This window comes from Danio rerio, chromosome 18, assembly GCF_049306965.1.
Source record: "Danio rerio strain Tuebingen ecotype United States chromosome 18, GRCz12tu, whole genome shotgun sequence".
Lineage (NCBI taxonomy): Eukaryota > Metazoa > Chordata > Actinopteri > Cypriniformes > Danionidae > Danio > Danio rerio.
In genome coordinates this window covers 20,348,083-20,367,102 of record NC_133193.1, presented here as the reverse complement: position 1 = coordinate 20,367,102, position 19,020 = coordinate 20,348,083, and the positions used below count along the sequence as shown (strand labels likewise).

Genomic DNA, 19,020 nt, shown 5'->3' with positions numbered 1-19,020 from the left:
CATGTAGCACTGCTAATGACGTAATATATTTCTTTGGCAGACAATAAAAATAGGTCTAAATGACACGTTTTATTTGTTGTGATTGCGATGTTTCACCAATATTATTTTCCAAACGTTTCTGTTTGAAGTAAAACATTTTTATTATTAATTGTCTAAAATGTAACATTTGTTATCTTGCCATATTTTTTTATAAAACTGACACATTTATATAGTGTCATCAGTCGCTAGCAGAAAAACAAACAAATGTATGGTTAACATAAATTGCACATCCAGAGAATGTCCATGTGTTCTCTAACACACACACACACACACGCACACACACACACAATTAGAAAATATAGGCCTAGCCTACATTCATTAATGTCTTTGGACGGGGGAAACCGCAGCACCCTGAGGAAACCCATATGAACATGCAAACTCCACACAGAAATGCCCAGCCAGGGCTCGAACCAGCAACCTTCTTGCTGTGAGGCAATGCCCCATATAGGCCTACTTAAGTGTAGAAACTACACTCACAAATTTGATAGGGTTCCCTTATCAGAGAATTTTGGTTTGAGTTATCCAAATTCTTTGTTTCAAATCAGATATTGTCTCAACACTGTGTAAGATAATTTGATGTTTTTCCAATTTTAATTATAATATATAAAAGCAAATTTTTAACAAAACCAAAACAATTTTCTCTCTGACTTTTTCTGTCAACACTAACAAGCAGTTTGCTAAAATGTAGAAAAAGTTGAAATACTATTTGAGTTTTTCCATAAATAATTCCATAATGAATCACCTTTTTGTGTTTTTCTTTATAGCATTTTATGTCTTTTTGATTAGTTACATACATTATTTTCCTTTTCTTTATTTATTTATGTGTGTGTCCTCTTCTTTATCTTACACTATTTATGTATTTCATTGCACAAGACTTTAAAAAATGGGCAAAATTAGCTCAGATACTCAGATCATTAATCAAAGTGTCAACTCAGAGATACAAAAAAAAAAATAAAAAATGTAAACCTAGTTCCGCTTTTCCTTTCAAATACCTTGGAGGCCTTATTTGTTCATGCAACCTGCTTTGACTCCCTGTTTTGTTCGCCTGAACCCCTTATTGCATTTTTAAAGGTAGCAAGACCATTCAAGACCAAGCAGAACAAAGACTATAGAATTCAGTTAAAAGTACTTTGATCTGAATCATTATTTTGGTTTAGAGTTAAACATTTTACAGGGATAAAAAAGATGAATAAAATAGCAAATCAGGCAACATTTTAATAACGATTTAATTAATGTCTGGCAAATGGTTTGCCGGAGAATTTTAGCAACATTATGAGCTAAATGAGTACCATAAAATACCATACACTGTAGATTTATACACTTTTAGGCATTCATATATAGGATAAATCTCCTGTGAAGTTTTTATCGCGTCACACTTGTTATTGGGGAAGTTTAAATCATATTTCATTTTCATTGAAAATGCAAAAGGCGATACGGTGGCTCGGTGGTTAGCAGTCACCTCACAGCAAGAAGATTGCTGGTTTAAGTCCTGGCCAGGGTCAGTTGGCATTTCTGTGAGGAGTTTACTTGTTCACCCCCAGTCCATGTGGGTTTCCTCCGGGTGCTCCAGTTTTCCTCACAAGTCTAAAGACATGCACTATAGGTAAATTGGGTAAGCTAAATTGGCGGTAGTGTGTGTAAATGAGTGTGTATGGGTGTTTTCCAGTAATGGGTTGCAGCTGGAAGGGCATTCGCTGTGTAAAACAAATGCTGGATAAGTTGGTGGTTCATTCTGCTGTGTCAACTCCTTATGAAAAAAAGGGACTATGCCGCAGGAAAATGAATGAATGAATGAATGCAAAACTCTTGTGTGTTGATTTATCCATTTGTCAGCTTAACTTACTCTTCCAGTCAGAGGAGGCGCTGTGACGTCGTTTATAACCGCTTTTACGCCAATGTTTACGGAAGTGGACAAATCCTGAAAAATATGCGACGGTTAATAACGTGCACCGCTTCTTAACGCGCAGTAAATGTGTAATATAAATGTCCAAAATGTCTTATCCGAGAAACAGTTTACATATTGACAATACATTATATAAATAATAGTTATCTTATATGAGGAAACTTTGTTCGGGTAGTTCACTCAGTCTAAAGTTAAAGCATTATACTTTAACAAGTATATTAAATAGTGTGTTTATAATGCAGCAGAACTCTGAATCTGATCATTTACAAACAGACTTGCAAAAGACTGGTTCAAGATTTCATGTTCTGGTAGGTTTGACCGGCAGTGTCGCTGCACTCAAGGCGCCTTTGTTGGTTAAACAACTTCTTGAGATTCCTGAGGTGAGTATGTTTACATAGACAGAACAAAATGTAAATCATTACTGTCTTAACCTGACAGAGACACGGATGTCTTTGAGTTCATGTTCTCCAATGTCTTTTCATTTCATACATTTGTCCGCTAGAGAGTGCTATTTCTTTAAACATTTTGTTCAAGTTATATTCTTGTCGTCTATTGTAGTCTAATAAATGAAAAATGTAAAAGAAGGAAATGGTATTAGTTTAATTTTATCTCAAATAAGCAAACATACACAGGCTCGTTGGCAGCCTCGTAAAAGGGGTGGTTCTTTTTTCTCAAAAAGGGGACCTTTATGCAGTTATTCGCCTCATCTTCTATGTAATTGTTTGATCTATATACCTCATATTAGTCATATTTTTAGCAATATTTTTAGCTGGATTAGCCTGTCGAATGGTCATCACTTTTTGATCTATCAAAAATATAAAAAAATACTAAATACTAAAAAAAAATATGAATAAATACCTATTCTTAAAATACAAATGTTCCTCCAATATCATTAAAAAATGAGTCTGTACTGTAACCTATTGACAAATAACAAATTTGTAATTTAAAAAAAGAACCAATCAGAATTTGTCCATTTACATAATAATAATAATAATAATAATAATATTATAAAGCTTTATGAATTTTCTAACCTTTCTCATAAGTATTCGAATTAATTCAATATGGGCTTCTTTTGGTGCTTCACACTTTTTTTTTTTTTTTTTTCAAGAGTAGGTCCAAGATTTAGAATAAAAGTTACTTCCTAAATGTTTTCTCTATTTAAACAATACAGTAGGTCAGTACTGAAAGTCAGATTGCATATATTCTTGCACAGCTGGATGTTGGACTCAATATAAAAAAAGAATTGTTTGCATTGGTCAAAACCAACTGATTAGCTGAAGTCACACAGAAGCAAAAGCCAGCAGAGAATTCCGCTGCGTCTTAAAGCCTTTTTAGATGATTTGTTTAAACAATTTATGATGGCATAGCAGTCAAAATAGGACAAATGAGCTCATGTATGGAACAAATAATGAACAATTGTCAAGTGAGGTGTGGGCCTTTAGAATTACCCAAACCCCTTTGGCTACAAGCCTGTATACAGGTGAATTGTAAATCATTACCCTACGTTTGTTTTGATGTTGGATATTGTTATTCTCCCCATTTAAGGGTTATAAAAATTGATGAAAAAATGAATACTATTTCTAATGAAAAATGAAAGTTTAACCTGTATTTAAAATCATAGTTGTTCAATTATAAAATCATATTTTTTAATTTCTTTTTTGACATTCAAAAAAGCTATTTCTAAAAGACTTTTTTAAAAGAGAGCATTTTCAGAAAATGAAAAAACAACATTTATCTTTTCAAAACATTTATTAAAAATAAATATAAAAGGAATGTTTTTCAGGTTGTAATTTTCTTTTATTTATTAGACCAATTAGTCAGTTTTATGAAATAAATAATAAGTGACTAGAAAATCAAAAACAAAATGTTTATATAACAGCTTTATTATAGTTATTATAACCCTGTTCTTAACTTTTAATGTTTTTTAAACGGTTTTATATATCTCTTAAGAGTAACTCAAGTTTCAAAGATGGGTTCTCTGTGAGGTAACCAGACATTTGTCCTGTTCTGTTGTTCAGGTTGATGTGCGTGTGGTCACCACAGACCATGCCACTCATTTTTACGATATCAATGAAGTCCCTGTTCGTGTGTACACAGATAAGGATGAGTGGGAGGTGAGTTTTACCTTTAAAGGGGAAGAGATTCTTTTTCACTGCAAACAACAACTTTGTATTTGTGTTCTTTCCTGCTGTGGTGTTTACATCAGTACCTAGACTAATCGCATCATCTAAAAAAGCTCCTATAAGAGGATTTAAATTGACTGCTTTCCTCATATTTCTATGCTAGATGTGGACAAAGCGCTCTGACCCAGTTCTTCACATTGAATTAAGACGTTGGGCAGATCTTTTAGTGATCGCTCCACTAGATGCCAACACACTTGGCAAAATCGCTAGTGGTATATGTGACAACCTCCTGGTAGGTAATTTGTTTATTACATTCCAGTGGCGTTTTCAATGTATGCGTTATCATCGAAGTGTGCTTACCAGTTTTGTTTATGGCAGACGTGTGTGGTGCGGGCCTGGGACATCAGCCGCCCTTTGCTCTTCTGTCCTGCTATGAACACAGCCATGTGGCAGCATCCAATTACTGCTCAGCAAGTGTCCACAATTAAAGCATTTGGCTACGCTGAGATACCATGCATTGCCAAAAAACTCGTCTGTGGAGATGAAGGTATCTTCTAAGATACAGTAATGGTTTTATGAGCCAGTTGCATTGATAAGGACTACTTCAAAACAATGTGTGAAGTCACACATGAATATTTTGTTAACTAAAGATCAAACTGATTTGATAATTAGCATGCTTCTTGATTATAAGAAAGTGATGTTTCATTGGTTTCAGCTCATGTTACAGTTTGCCCTCTATTTTCACAGGTAAAGGTGCCATGGCTGAGGTCTCAACTATTGTTGATACTGTGAAACAATACGTCCAAAGTCATCCCAAGTAAACTCAGACTAAACCTACTCATCATCGATGAGGAGACACAAGGTTATCTAAACAATAAAATCTATATTTTAAACCAAATTTACAAACAGACTATTTTAAATATATTTGACATTGTAATAGATATCTGAGTGTTTTGCAGATATTACTATTATTATAATGATTCAGAGTAAGCACTTTATTTTTTTCATGACAGAAGAAAAACACTAATAATAAAGCAAGTCAACAATAGTAAATATGAAGAATAGAACAAATAAGTATGGAATACCAATATACAAACTGACAATTGAATGTACATGTATATTGCAACATAATAGGATATATTTCAGTATGATTATTAATACAGTTTTTTTTTTCTTTGTGAGTCAGAACAACTTCAGTCTAAAAGTTGCTGGGTTGTTGTAACCCAAAAATCTAATTCAAATATTATTTGTCACATACACAGTATGATATGCAGTGAAATGCTTACACAACCACTTGTAACCTTAAAAAAAAAATAATAACAATAAGAATCTAAATTATGATGAAATAGAAGTTATGCAATTGAAAATAAATGCAAATATAAACTATTTAAAGACTTAAATTACAGACAGAAACATAGACGAAACATAGACAGGAAGGAGTGTTTTCTATAGATGGGGCAAAAAGAGACATACTCAACCATTGGGGTTAATATTAATAAGTATATACGTTTAATAAAAAAAATTACCCAATTTTTGGTTTCTTCATATTTGACCCAGGATTGGGTCACAACCACCCAGCATTTACTCGCTACTCAGGCACATGAAAATAGATTTCTAATCTAATTCATGAATAATCTAATTCATGAATAGTCTATGCCTTAACTCATTGTTATTTCATAATAAAGTAATATTTAATTCAGTCCATCGCTATTCATGGCTTGTAAGCTCTGCTTTTTCAACAATATCCATGCTCATAAATAAGCTTGACTACAAACATGTTTATTACTCTTAAACTCCATTGCTGATACAACACTGTTAAACCATATTACTGACATAACTTTGTTAAACCACATTAAGTGGAAGTTAAATAAACCCTGTTTCACAAAGCATAGATGTGATTTGGTTATTCACTCTTCACATAGTAATAAAAGTCTACATTGGCTATATATCACAAGATACATATTCGAAAAGCATAGCAATAAGTTTCTGTTTCTCTGATCTTGGGCAGGTTGCCAGATGTATCATCATTTAAGGTTAGGACTAATGGGTAAGGAATGCCTTCCTCTCCTGATATAATTTCCAGATCTACTGCAGATGGCAAGTTTAGTGATTTATTGGGGCTTCAAGTGAGCCATCTACTCCTTCATTGTAAGCATCAGCCTCTATATATCACCCTTGACCTCTCTGAATTCTCTGTTGAATACGTCCTTGTCTTCGCTTGAAATTCTTTACACTAAGGGCAGTTTCATCAAGCATAGGGCTATCAGAATATGTAAGTGATGTTTTGTATCTCACAGAACTAATGTCATTAAAATATCAGTGATCATGATATCGTCAGCATCTGCACAGCAAACAAAATCATACTTTGTATTAACATTGGCCGAATTTAAACAAATTTAGTTGACCATTACTGAACTTAATGCAACAATTTACCTTAAAACAATTTAGTTTTTTTTCAGTGTGTTATTAACTTATTGATGATCACAAAAATCCTCATGACCAATAAGCAGTTGTGTAAATTAATGAATTACAAATATTAGGCATGGGATGATAAGCGATTTTAAGGTTTACCACGGTATGAAAATGTCAAGGTTTTAAAACCAATGTTTTGTTAAGGTATATGTAATTTATTTATTTATTTATTTATTTATTTTTTAATAGTACCTCCAGCAGAAAAGGAACCTTCACATCAAAAGCTACTGGTCCAAAATTTTTTTTAATTTTTCTTAATATAAAATATATTGTGTTCAATAAGGGAAAATAGTTGTTTATTTTTTGCCCAGACATTTAAAAATAAATTATTTTGGAGCAGTGTTCATAATAACGTGATATTTTTATCCAAGGTTATCATACCAACACAATCTAATACCGGCCCATGCCTAACAAATACTGAAATTATCATAGTTGAGTATTTTTTTTCCTCAGGAATTGTACTTTGCTAAGTTGGTTTAAAATGTTTTAGGATTTAAAGTAGGTTTTTAAACATTTTACTTAAGTACATTTTAGTTCTGTGTTGATACTTTTACTTCACTATTTAACCTTCAACCTGCAGTCGCTACTTTTGTATGTTTAGTTTTTCTTGTATACAATCATTAGCTAAGTATAATAATCCCATCCTGTCAATTCGCCATAGAAAAATTGCATCAGACCGACCTCAAGACATGAATGCTTTTATAAATGCAGAAAACTTTTACAATGAGGAAGCATTAAAGAAAAAGCAAAATCATTACAGGCATTGACCAAGAGGCTGTTTAGACTGCATGTCACTGATGAAAAGATGAAGGGTTAGTCAGGGTTCAAAGTGCATAACCTAAGCGTCAACATATCGACACAGCCAGACTTTTCACTCCACATGTAAATAAATCAATCTTTCACGGCTTAATACTCACTGCTCTTGAGTACTTTTTACTTTTAAGCACTGCTTTTAAGTGCTTTACACTTTGAGTAACAGATACTCTTTTTGCACTACATTTGTTTTGACAAGTACTTTTACTTAAATGTGATTTTTCAGTAGTCTTTCCTGCACTGCCAATAAGTAGTCACACTGGGCAACTATTATATTAATACAATGGACAATTATAAATAAACTGTTTAAAAAGTAAGTGTTATTTTGCCTTATATGTGACCCAGTTGGCATACACCTTCTCTGTATGACCTTACACCTATACTGAAGGGTCCCAGAGGGGCCTCCAACCGCAACAGTAGCAAAGCAGTTACGAAAATACCTTCAGGTTTTACTAGGAGATACTGATGCGCTTAACACCTTCAAATATCTTGTTTTGTTCACACACATATCCTGTATGCAGCTTACCGTTAGAAACATGTTCCACCTATTAATCACGCGTGGTTAACCACATTTATTATCATTTGACTATGATACACCAACTAAGAGCACTAGATCCTATAATTACTTTAGTTTTAATACACGTCAGCTGCTGGAAAGGATCACTATAAACCATTTATTTTCATTGAATAATATAAAAACCTTATAGGATACACCTTCTAACATGGTTTAGAAATGTTTTACAACAAAGCTAGAAACCTATTAATCACCGGAGTGAAGTTCCATAGACTTGTTTTTGTGCCTTTTTGTAGAGGCTAAAGATGTCTGGTCAACGTTCATGCCTTGCATGGGGTAAGAACAAAGGGTGTATCTGTCACTTTAGTTTAAAAGGATAGATAACATCCTGCTTGTGTGTGTATAGGGATAAACTGCTTAAATGAACATTTATATTATCTGTGAAACTGTTTTCAGGAGACAAAGTTCAAAAATAACATCCTTTAGACCACTATCATCTTATAGTCAGTCCAGAACAGCCATGTAGCTGCTTTATAAACACTATGACAATATTTTATAGAAAGATTATTGTTGCAAGTAAAGTGAAAATACATTTTGAGCTTTCTGTTGTGTAATTTACTCGCTATTTCTTTGTTATTTTTTTGTACTAGATGTTACCAACAATGTGTGAAATCCCGGTATTGTATAGAAAGCCTAGGAAATGTATAGAATACTTCATATTTTGAAAATATGTGAATATGAAAAAGTTAATATTTTGGCACTTTGATCTTGCACATTCATATTTCATGAATTAGTGAAGAGTTGCTAAATAAAAAGGACAGGATGTTGTTACCGAAAACAAGCAGAACTCAACTGGAAGGAGCTACTTTTTGCAGCAAGGAAGACTTGAATGAAATTTTGAATTGCACGAACGTTGTGAGAAAAATTCTGGCAATATTACCTGTCAAGTGGTTGTGGAACCTCGTACCTGCAATATGCTGTCTTACAATAACGTTCAATGTTCAACACTCAAGTGCTTCGATCGCCATCATCAAACAACGACCAAAGCGTCACCGCAAACATCAGTGGCTAGTAGGCCAGTTACATACTTAGCCACATAGCAACTCTGTAGTCTATAGAATGCCTAGGCAATGACTGTCGATTTTATGCATTCTATACATTTCCCGGATTTCACACATTGCTGGTAACAGTTACAATCATAATACACTGTATAGTCAACATTTGAAGTGGATCATCACCTTTCATCAAAGTTGTCCTAAAACTATTGAACAAAAATTATTTAAATATTAAATTGTCTCAAGACAATTTTGGAAAACGTTTTGGATCCACTTCAGATGTTGACTATATATTTGCCATAGCAAACATTTTTGTGTTCTTTTAAAATTGAATTTTTTAATAGATTTTAATCTTTTTTTTTCACTTATGTATTCATTATAGATCCCGTTATAGAATCCTTTTGAACCCTGAAGGACCTTTTGTGGGATAAAAAGGTTTCATAGATGTTAAATGTTCTTTATGGGGCCATCAGTCTCACCATGTCCCCCATGCCACCCAAAACAAAAAAACACTTTTTTAAAGAGAGTATATACATATAATGCACCTTACTAATGGTTTACTGAATTCTTTTTTTCCTATATTACAAAATCAAATAACTTAATCTATCTAAAAGAACTGCAGATAGCTTCTAGATGGTGAAGTCTACATCCTTTATAATAGTAAAAATAAACACTGTTTTAGTTGTGAGGATAAGAAAATGTCCTAAGGACATGTGTGACGTAAATGCAATAAATTCCAAACAAGGCAATCTATGAGTGCTGAATGCAGCTGTACTCCTGCAAATTAGCCTGCAGCTGCTGAAATTGGCTGGCGGTGTCTGGTTACACGTACATCTTTAACATGTGAGAGACTTATAGAAATCAATGAATAATAGATATCAAGCTATGTTGATTTATTGTACATAACATCGTATTGGCTATCTGTATATTTTCATAGCAACGTGTCTGAGGTCAGATTATAATAATATCAGATTGTCTAAAATATGCTAACACAAACATCATCATACAAAGAAAAACAAGACTTTTAAAGGAGTAATCAAAGCTCTGTTACAAAGCTGATGATGAACTTTTTAGTCCTATAGATAGATTTCTATATGGGATATAATATAGATGTGTGTGTGATTATTGACACCCCTATGAATTAATAAAAACAAAAAACAAAAATATATATTCCTAATGATAGATTCCTTATGATATATGACACAAGTGACTTTAGGAACAGTAGAATTGTTTATGTATTTCACAATAAATATGAAGTAACAAATAGTTACCAATCATCACAATGGGTAAGGGCAATAATAAAGCTGTGATTTGTAGTTGTTGAGCTTCATAAAATGGGAAGTGGCCATTCTTTTTTTCAAAAGGCCTGAAAATTTTTGTTTTCACAATGAAACTAGATGTTAAAGTTTGAGGACAAGCTTTATTGTGGCCTGAGAAAGCCTGTTGGAAGTAGTTTATTAATTTCAATTCAATGTTACTTACATCACAAATAGCTTGAAAGGATTTCACAAAAAAAGCCTATAGTCAGTTTCTTTCTTAACATTTGATTGGTCACTCTGTCTGAGCTCCAGCATTTTTCTATGGAGAGAGGAGAACCTTACAGAAGGACAACCATCTGTGCAGCAATCCTCCAATCAGGCCTTTATGGTAGAGTGGCCAGACAGAAGCCACTCCCTGTGGGGAATTTGCTAAAAGGTATCCGAAAGACTCTCAGACCATAAGAAACTAAATTATCTGGTCTGATGAGGCTAAAATTGAACTCTTTGGAGTGAATGCCAGGTGTTACGTTTGGAAAAACCAGGCACCGCTCATCACCAGGCTAATAACATCCTTACAGTGAAGTATGGTGGTGGCAGCATCATGCTGTGGGGATGTTTTTAAGCAGCAGGAACTGGAAGACTAGTCAGAATAGAGGGAAAGATGAATGTAGCAATGTACAAAAACATCCTGAAATGAAAACCTGCTTCAGAATACTCTTGACCTCAGACTGGGGTGACGGTCCATCTTCCAGCAGGACAATGACCCAAAGTACACCGCCAAAATATCAATAGAGTGGCTTCACAACAACTCTGTGAATGTCCTTAAGTGGCCCAGCCAGAGCCCAGACCTTAATCCTATTGAACATCTCTGGAGAGATCTGAAAATGGCTGTACACCATCGCTTCCCATCCAACCTGACAGAGCTTGAGAGGCAAAGAGGAATAGGCAAACATTCTCAAAGACAGGTGTGCCAAGCTTGTGGCATTATATTCATAAAGACTTGAGGCTGTAATTGCTGCCAAAGGTGCATCAACAAAGTGTTGAGCAAAGGCTGTAAATACTTAAGTATATGTGATTTTTCAGTTTTTTTTTTTTTTTTTTTTTTTTTTTATAAATTTGCAACAATTTAAAAAAAAAAAACATTTACACATTGTCATTATGGGGTATTGTGTGTAGAATGTTGAGGAAATAAATTTAATCTATTCTAAAATAAGGCTGTAACATGAAAAAATGTGGAAAAAGTGAAGCGCTATGAATACTTTCTGGATGCACTGTATATGTATGGGTGTCACGTGGTGCAGTGGGTAGCTTGATTGCCTAACAGCAAGAAGGTCGCTGGTTTGAGCCTCGGCTGGGTCAGTTGGCATTTCTGTGTGGGGGTTGCATGTTCTGTATGAGTGTGTATAGATGTTTCCCAGTGATGGGATGCAGCTGGAAGGGCATCCGCTGCGCAAAACATATGCTGGATAAGTTGGTGGTTCATTCCGCTGTGGCGACCCTAGATTAATTAAGGGAATAAGCTGAAAAGAAAATGCATCAATTAATATATATTTAAATTTTTATTTCATTTTGCAACTACTTGACACACCCATTTTTTTAGGTGAGGAGTATACAAGCAAAATGTAGAAAAATCTTAGAGGTATAACTTAATCAGTGAATCATTATCTTTAATGATAGTAGAATCAAACTAGATGATGCGTACACTGGCACATTAAAAGTGAACATTTTATCAAAACACTTGTTCATCTTTATTTGTTTAGCAAAGCAGCTGAGGTGTTGTCATCAGATGTAATGAGCGCTGCTTTACACACGGGTCCCCTGTTTGATGCGCTGTCCTCTTGTCATTGGCTGCCAGGGCTGACTCTAGAAACAGGCAGCAGGGAAAGCTTTATCAAGCAGGTGCTGAAAGCTGTGAAATCAGCCGAGTGTAATGTGGAGGAGGCTCTTATCTCTCTTGGCATGCTAAAAGAGGGCAAAATATTACTCACGATGATGTGGGTTGTAGACGCCGCTGATCTCTGCTAGTCAAGGTCAGTTCGGTGAAATGCTTTTTGTGGAGGGGTGACAGGAAACGACATGGGAAATGTATTGCGAAACACAGAACCAAACTATTGCACAATTCTGGTGCAGTTTTATTCATGTCTTCCTTTACTCAGACTTGTAAACCCTATCAGGCATCACTGAACCATTCCACAATACAGCATGATTTGCCTTTTATATAATGCTTATCGGACAATGCAAATGCTAAGAACAAAAAAGGCAAAGCAAAAAAAAAAGTGAATCAATCAATAAAAATATATAACAGTGAACATTAATGTGAGTATAAATGAACATACACTGTAAAAAATACTTGCTGCCTAAATTTCTTTTTAGTTGTTGTATCAAATGGACTTTTCCAGTCATCTCAACTTACTGTACATCAGTCAAACTGACTAAAATATTAAGTTAAAAGGATAGCTTACCCAAAAAAGTGTTTTCAAACCTTTATGAGTTTCTTTCTTCTGTTGAACACAAAAGAAGATATATTGGAAAAAAAAGCTGAAATCCTGTAACCACTGACTTCTATTGTAAGAAAAAACAAAGACTATGGAAGTCAAGGGTTTCCAGCAATTTTTAAAACATCCTCTTTTGTGTTCAAAGGTTTGAAACAAGTAAAGCGTCTACCGTGTTTTAGTCCAATAATAAGCTGTACAGGGGCATACCTGACTTCAAAATATACATAGCGTGGAACTTCCACGCTATGGGCTGATCTGGATAACAGAATCGTGTCGAACATTTAGAATTTGTTCTAAATGTTTGGTCTCTCACAACAAACGATATCTTGGAGCCAATAGCTAGACTGTACAATAGGGCCTATAAGATCCACAACAGACTTTCTGGATGGACACATCACATTATTTCTAAAGCTTTAACATTTCAAAACTACATTATGAACGCGGGTATTAAACTGTATTATCAAATTTTAAATAGCGCTACCTCAGCAGCCCTTTGTGCTTTGGTACCAAAACTCAACACAAGGACTGATCGTTCCACCAGATCTGTAACAAATGGATGTTTGCCAGTACCGGCTTTTAAAACTGTTATGGACAGAGATCTTTCTTTTATGTTTTCACAGAAGCCTGGAATGAGATCCCACAACATCTCAAAACAATACCAACACTGAGACTTTTTTAAAAATCCCATGCTTGTCATCTGATGGTCAACAATCGCTGTAGACACTGAGATAGTAGCCTGCTTTTCTCTATTTTATATGTTTGGTGATTGTTTGTACTGTGTTGATGGATGAGATGTCTGTCTGTTATTATGTTCTGCAGAGCAGGAACCTGCTGAAAAACAGCATTCATGCTGAGTCAGGCCCGAATATCTTTTAATCTTTTCTTGTTTAAAAAATTATAAATAAATAAATAAATAATCTTTTCCTTAAGTAGTAATCCAAGAATCCCCTCAAGGAAAGGGGTGTGTGAATAACAAAAGACCAACACAATCTCACGGCAATTCGTAACTTTTTCATTTAGTGGCTAATTCGTATGAATTCGTACGATCTAATTCGTACAATTTAGTACGATTTGCTTATCCCCCAATGACGGTTGGGGTTAGGGGTGGGGTCAGGTGCCACGCCTCCTTTTTAAAATCGTACCATTTCGTACGACTGAACTCGTACGAATTCGTACAAATTAGCCACTAAACTGGCAAAACGTAAAATACTTACGTTTTCTCGTGAGATCAGGCTGCAAAAGACATTTGCATTTAGTGCTGCCTATAGGAAAGGCACACCCTTGGCAGTGGTTTAAAAGATACCTAAAGTTATATATTTATTGTTTTGAATATGTCTATTTCTGAGGGAATGAGACCATTGTACCAGTCACACTGAGACATTTCAAATGATACAAACATGATAGATAAAGTCAATTGGGTTGATTTAGAGCATTCAGACTTTGAAATGACTATTCTGTATGAGTACAGTATGTAGAGAGGGTGATTGAACAAATGGTTGCAGGGGTGCTTCGAATGTAAATGAAGGAAAGGAGGGGAGCTGGTTTTTCCCGCATTCCCACCTGCTGGGTTGTGGAGCTGATTGTCTCTGTGTTTTTTAGCTCATATTTGAATTTTCAGAGACATCAAAATATTTGTGGTATCTCAAGCCTTACACATCATAGGTGCAATTTAAAATAAAGATAAAAAAGTACACAACTTGGGGTTAAAAGTTCATCTCAGTTTCCAGAGTTAACAGGCTCATGCAGTTGTAAGCTATAAACTTCTTGATATTTGGTTGTTTCATCCTGAAACATAATTTTGAGCAAAATAAGTAAGAATTGTGAAATATAAAGTTGGAATTAAAAAAAAAATCTGCATTCTCAGTTTTTATGTCTCAAATGTATTTCTTGCAAATGTGGGTTAACAGACTGAGCTTGTATTTCACTATTCTAACTAATGCTTCTAAATTGTAACATGCTGCAATTTTATGAGTCAAAATTGTAAAATACAAAGATCTTAACTCCTATTGACTCCCAGTTTGAATATGAATTGCAACATGAATTAGCCATTCTGAACAGAAATATCAAAGTTGTGCAACTACGTTTCTTTTTTGTGGACAAAGCAAGTTTCGTATACAAGTATGTGTTGTAAAATACAACAGCAACCCAGACAATGTAACACTGTAAACTACTACAAATGTCATTAAAAGTCACTTTTCCCAACTTTTCAAGATTAAAAGCTGTCATAAGAAAGGTCAAGCATAAATAACAAGGGAAAAATTACAAAATATATTTTTACAGTGTAGCATTCCCTGTGCACTTCAGAAACTGTAGTTCACATGCAGATTAGCATATGTATCTCTTTTATGATTATTTATTTTATTTATTAACATGCAAGGGTTTGTTCTCTACGTTAAAGGTTTTTGATGCAGACATAATGCCATCCAAGGTCACACATGTTCCTAATATTCATCATATACCCAAAATACACAATACATTTTATATAACGGTACAGTATATTCATTCTTTATGTTGCATGTGATATGCAATTGTATAAAGCAGCCTTGCTTTATCATAAACTTTATCATTAATCAATCAGCTCCAAGAACCAGAACAATCTGTTTTGTAAAGTGATATGATTAAAATGACTTTGCTTTTTTTATGCATGAATCTTAAGTTCTAAAAAAACATCTGCTTTATGATTTTAAAATACACACACGGGCTCAGGTGTACCCCAGCAGATCGCTTAATGTTGGAGGTGTCACTAAGCTTGAGTAAACACTTGACACATTTCCTGCTGGTGGTCCATCGGGAATGTTGACAGGCCCTTGGTGCTGCTTCCCCAGGTAGCTGAACACTAATACAGACACGGCTGATGTAACTCTACAGTTGAATGAACTCATGGCTCTGAGCTGGCACAGTTTCATCACTCATTCTACAAATATCACACCATCAAAGTAAACACATGCAAATCAGCACAAATGTGCTGCCGCCGCAACTTTAGACGCACTGCAATTGAAGAACGCAGCTATGCCAGAACAAAATGGTGTTGTATTAACTTATCTTTTTACAGTGTAGTTTCATTTTAAAGTTTCAAACAAAGCAAAAAATGGTTAAACATAACAATATAATGTATTTATAGTATGTTTAGTATTTGTGATTCATTAAATTTACTTTACATAGTAAAAATATTTTGGTTTTGTTTCGTTCATAATACTGGTGTCCATATTTGTCGCTTATGTTGCTTAAGTATATTTTTAGCAATAGCAAAAATACAATGTTTGGGTGAAAATGATACATTTTTCATTTGATTAATAAGTAAATATCATGCTTGATGATATATTGTAAATGTCTTTCTGTAAATCTATCAAAACTTAATTCCTGATTATAATTGTGAAGCCTCAGATGTGCGTTGAAGCCTCAGAGTCCAGATTTTTAGGCAAGGCAATTTTTACAACAAGTATAAGTGTAATAAAACAAAGAATAAAAACTGATTAAAATGTGCTAAAACAGGTTTTAAAGGAATGAAATATAAAAGAAAGACATAATAATGTGATCTTTCAGACTTACCACAATGCTCATTTGGTACAGGCACAGCTAAACAGGTGTGTTTTCAGTCTTGATTTGAATGTGTCTAATGTTGGAGCACATCTGATCATTGCTAAAGGCTTATTCCCGCAGCGGGGGGCAGTAGCTAAAGCCGATTCACCCTGCTTAGACTAAAATCTTGGAATTACTGATTTACTTGATCCTAATGATCTAAGTGATCTGTTAGGTTTGTATTCAGTGAGCAACTCTGTAATATATTGAGGTCCTAGACCATTTAGTGATTTATAGACAAGTAGTAATACTTTAAAATCTATTCTGAATGTAACTGGGAGCCAGTATAAAGACATGAGGACAGGTATGATGTGCTCTGATTTCCTGGTTCTGGTCAGAATCCTGGCTGCAGCGTTCTGCATAAGCTGTCTGACTGTCTTTTTTAGGAAGGCCAGTGAGGAGACCATTACAGTAATCCACCCTGCTGTTGATAAAAGCATGAACAAGTTTCTCAAAGTATTCAATGGAAACGCAGCATCTAATGCTTGCAATGTTTTTGAGATGATAGTCTGCTGATTTAGTTTGACATGACAACTGAAACTTAGATCTAAATTCAGAATCACACCAAGATTCTTGACCTTATTTTTTGTTGTTTGACTTTTAGAGCCAAGGCATTCACCTTGAGAGTCTCATCTCTGTTCCCAAACGCAATGACTTCATTTTTCTCTTTGTTTAACTGAAGAAAGTTTTGGCACATCCAACTGTTCATTTCATCAATGCATTGGCAGAGGGTGTCAATGGGGCTGTAGTCATTAGGCAGTAAGGCTAAGTAGATATAAGTGTCATCAGCATAGCTGTGGTAGATTTGGTTCTTTTTCATTATTTGGCTCAGTGAGAGCATATAAAGGTTTTAAATAGTTGTATATTGGTCAAACATTGTCCAATCTTAATAAAGCTTATTTATTTCGGTTTTACTTGATGTATTTCAGGTGATGTGAAAATTGACCATCATGACTGGTTTTGTGGTCCATTCTATTTTATGTTTATAACATATTAGTATATGTTCAAAAAATCGAACACATTCATTTGCTGTAAAAGTACTTGTTTATTAGTTTATTCATAGTTCATGCCTTAACAAGGTGAACCTATTATAAAGAGCTGCCAATAAAGTGATTTATCTGTTAATGTTTTATATGCAGGTATTTTACCATATAATCAAAACAGTTGTTAAGATGTGCTTGATAAGCACAGGCTGTCATTGACCTTTACCTAACACTTGTTTTCTTCCTGCTTCCGTTGTTCTCCAAATGACTGAAATCTTTATTGAATACACACAGATTAAGCATGTCTCAGCCAAAAAATGGAATTTTAATAAAGCCAGCAGAATTGGTTTATCTCTATCCTAATCTAAAAGGGATGGTTCACCCCAAATTTAAAAAAAAAAAATGATGTCATCACTTACTTCCTCATGTGATTATAAAACTTTTCTTTCTTTTGTTGATCACACAAGAAGATATTTTGAAGCATGCTGATTGCTAGGACCCAACTTTCATAGAAGGAAAAATGTATTTTATTGAAGTCAGTGGTTAAGCCAACAGCATTTTTCACAATATTATCTTTTTTGTTCAACCGAAGAAAATTAAATAGGTTTTGAGCAAATGAGGGGCTAGTAAATTATACTATTATTATTATTATTTTATTATACTATGAATTATTTTAGATTATATGAATTAGATAAGCAACGGCACAGTTTCTGGGATTCAGAGTTATTTTAACCTTTCTAGCAATATTTGACCTTTTGACAGTTTCATTTAACTAAAAACAGGAACTCCTGCTCACCGCTAGTTTATATTTTCTCAATAGGATGATGTGAAAATGTCTTATCAGAGCAAAAACGGAACATCTTATGAAGCAGATATGACAAAATAGGAATAATGAATTATAAAGAACATCACATTAATTATCCACATGTGCGTATTTGCCGATTTGTCAGTTTATTTCCTAATTGCAAAACCTTTGCAGCTTTTCATAAAAGTATATGAAATCAGTTTCCACAAAATGCATGCTCAAAAATACTGAGTTGTAAACGTCAAATGTTGACAAACCCAATGTTGGTTTTATTTTTTACATTAAAGTCTGCGTGAAGCGTAAGTTGCTAAATGTGTTACTTAGTTTTTTAAGAAAGTAATGAAAGTATGTTTTATGCTATTTTTGTATACATATTACTTTTTACCCAACACAAATGTGACTTGTGTTCCAGATCAAAATTCATAGACATTCAGAACCTATAATCAATCTAATTTTTCAATTACTTTCTCTATCGTGTGGATTAATACTTCTGCGTCGAACGCACAAGTCTGTAAATATGTATGTACCTAAACATCGCACATTTGCACTACATTGATGATGATTGGAAGCTGCGACAGAGATGCCTTGAGGCAGCATATTTTCTAATACAATAAAATTATTATTGAAAATACTTGTTTACTGAAGATTCAAGAAATGCACTATTCAATATCTATTTAGAAGAGATGCTGCTTATTTGCTACTTTTGAAAACATAAAAAATAATGAACTCAGATTCCAAAATTCAAGTTATTTGTTTTCAATTTTTATAAGAAAAACGTGACTGTTGGTTTTAGGCAATGTGTGTTTGAATTGTCCAACGTTGATGTTCAATACATGATTATAGATAGTAGATAGTCTTTACTTCAATTATTTCAAAATCAAGTAATGCACCCTTCATTTAAAAATCTCTCACTTGTAATATGTGAGCATATTTATTGTATAAACCCAGTCATTGAACTATAAGGACAAAAAATAAAATAA

The 19,020-nt window shown here is 34.1% G+C and overlaps 1 protein-coding gene across 10 annotated transcripts in view; it reads left to right on the top strand.

The window, feature by feature from the left end:
* Nucleotides 1–1,942: 1,942 nt before the first annotated feature.
* Nucleotides 1,943–19,020, top strand: part of ppcdc (phosphopantothenoylcysteine decarboxylase) — a 33,584-nt gene continuing 16,506 nt past the window's right edge. For 2 of the 10 annotated variants that reach the window (XR_011007149.2, XR_012393622.1), the window contains exons 1-6: nucleotides 1,953–2,322; nucleotides 3,961–4,056; nucleotides 4,229–4,357; nucleotides 4,444–4,612; nucleotides 4,813–4,927; nucleotides 6,074–6,112. Coding sequence is in view for 4 of the 10 variants with exons in the window: in XM_009293542.5 (XP_009291817.1) it covers nucleotides 2,095–2,322; nucleotides 3,961–4,056; nucleotides 4,229–4,357; nucleotides 4,444–4,612; nucleotides 4,813–4,886 (696 nt within the window). In the remaining 6 variants the exon portion in view is untranslated. Of the gene's footprint in view, nucleotides 2,323–3,960; nucleotides 4,057–4,228; nucleotides 4,358–4,443; nucleotides 4,613–4,812; nucleotides 5,953–6,073; nucleotides 6,214–9,301; nucleotides 10,063–13,293; nucleotides 17,627–19,020 lie in introns of those variants that run through there. The other 8 variants (XM_073928989.1, XM_068214743.2, XR_012393625.1 and 5 more) reach the window with 7 other exon arrangements.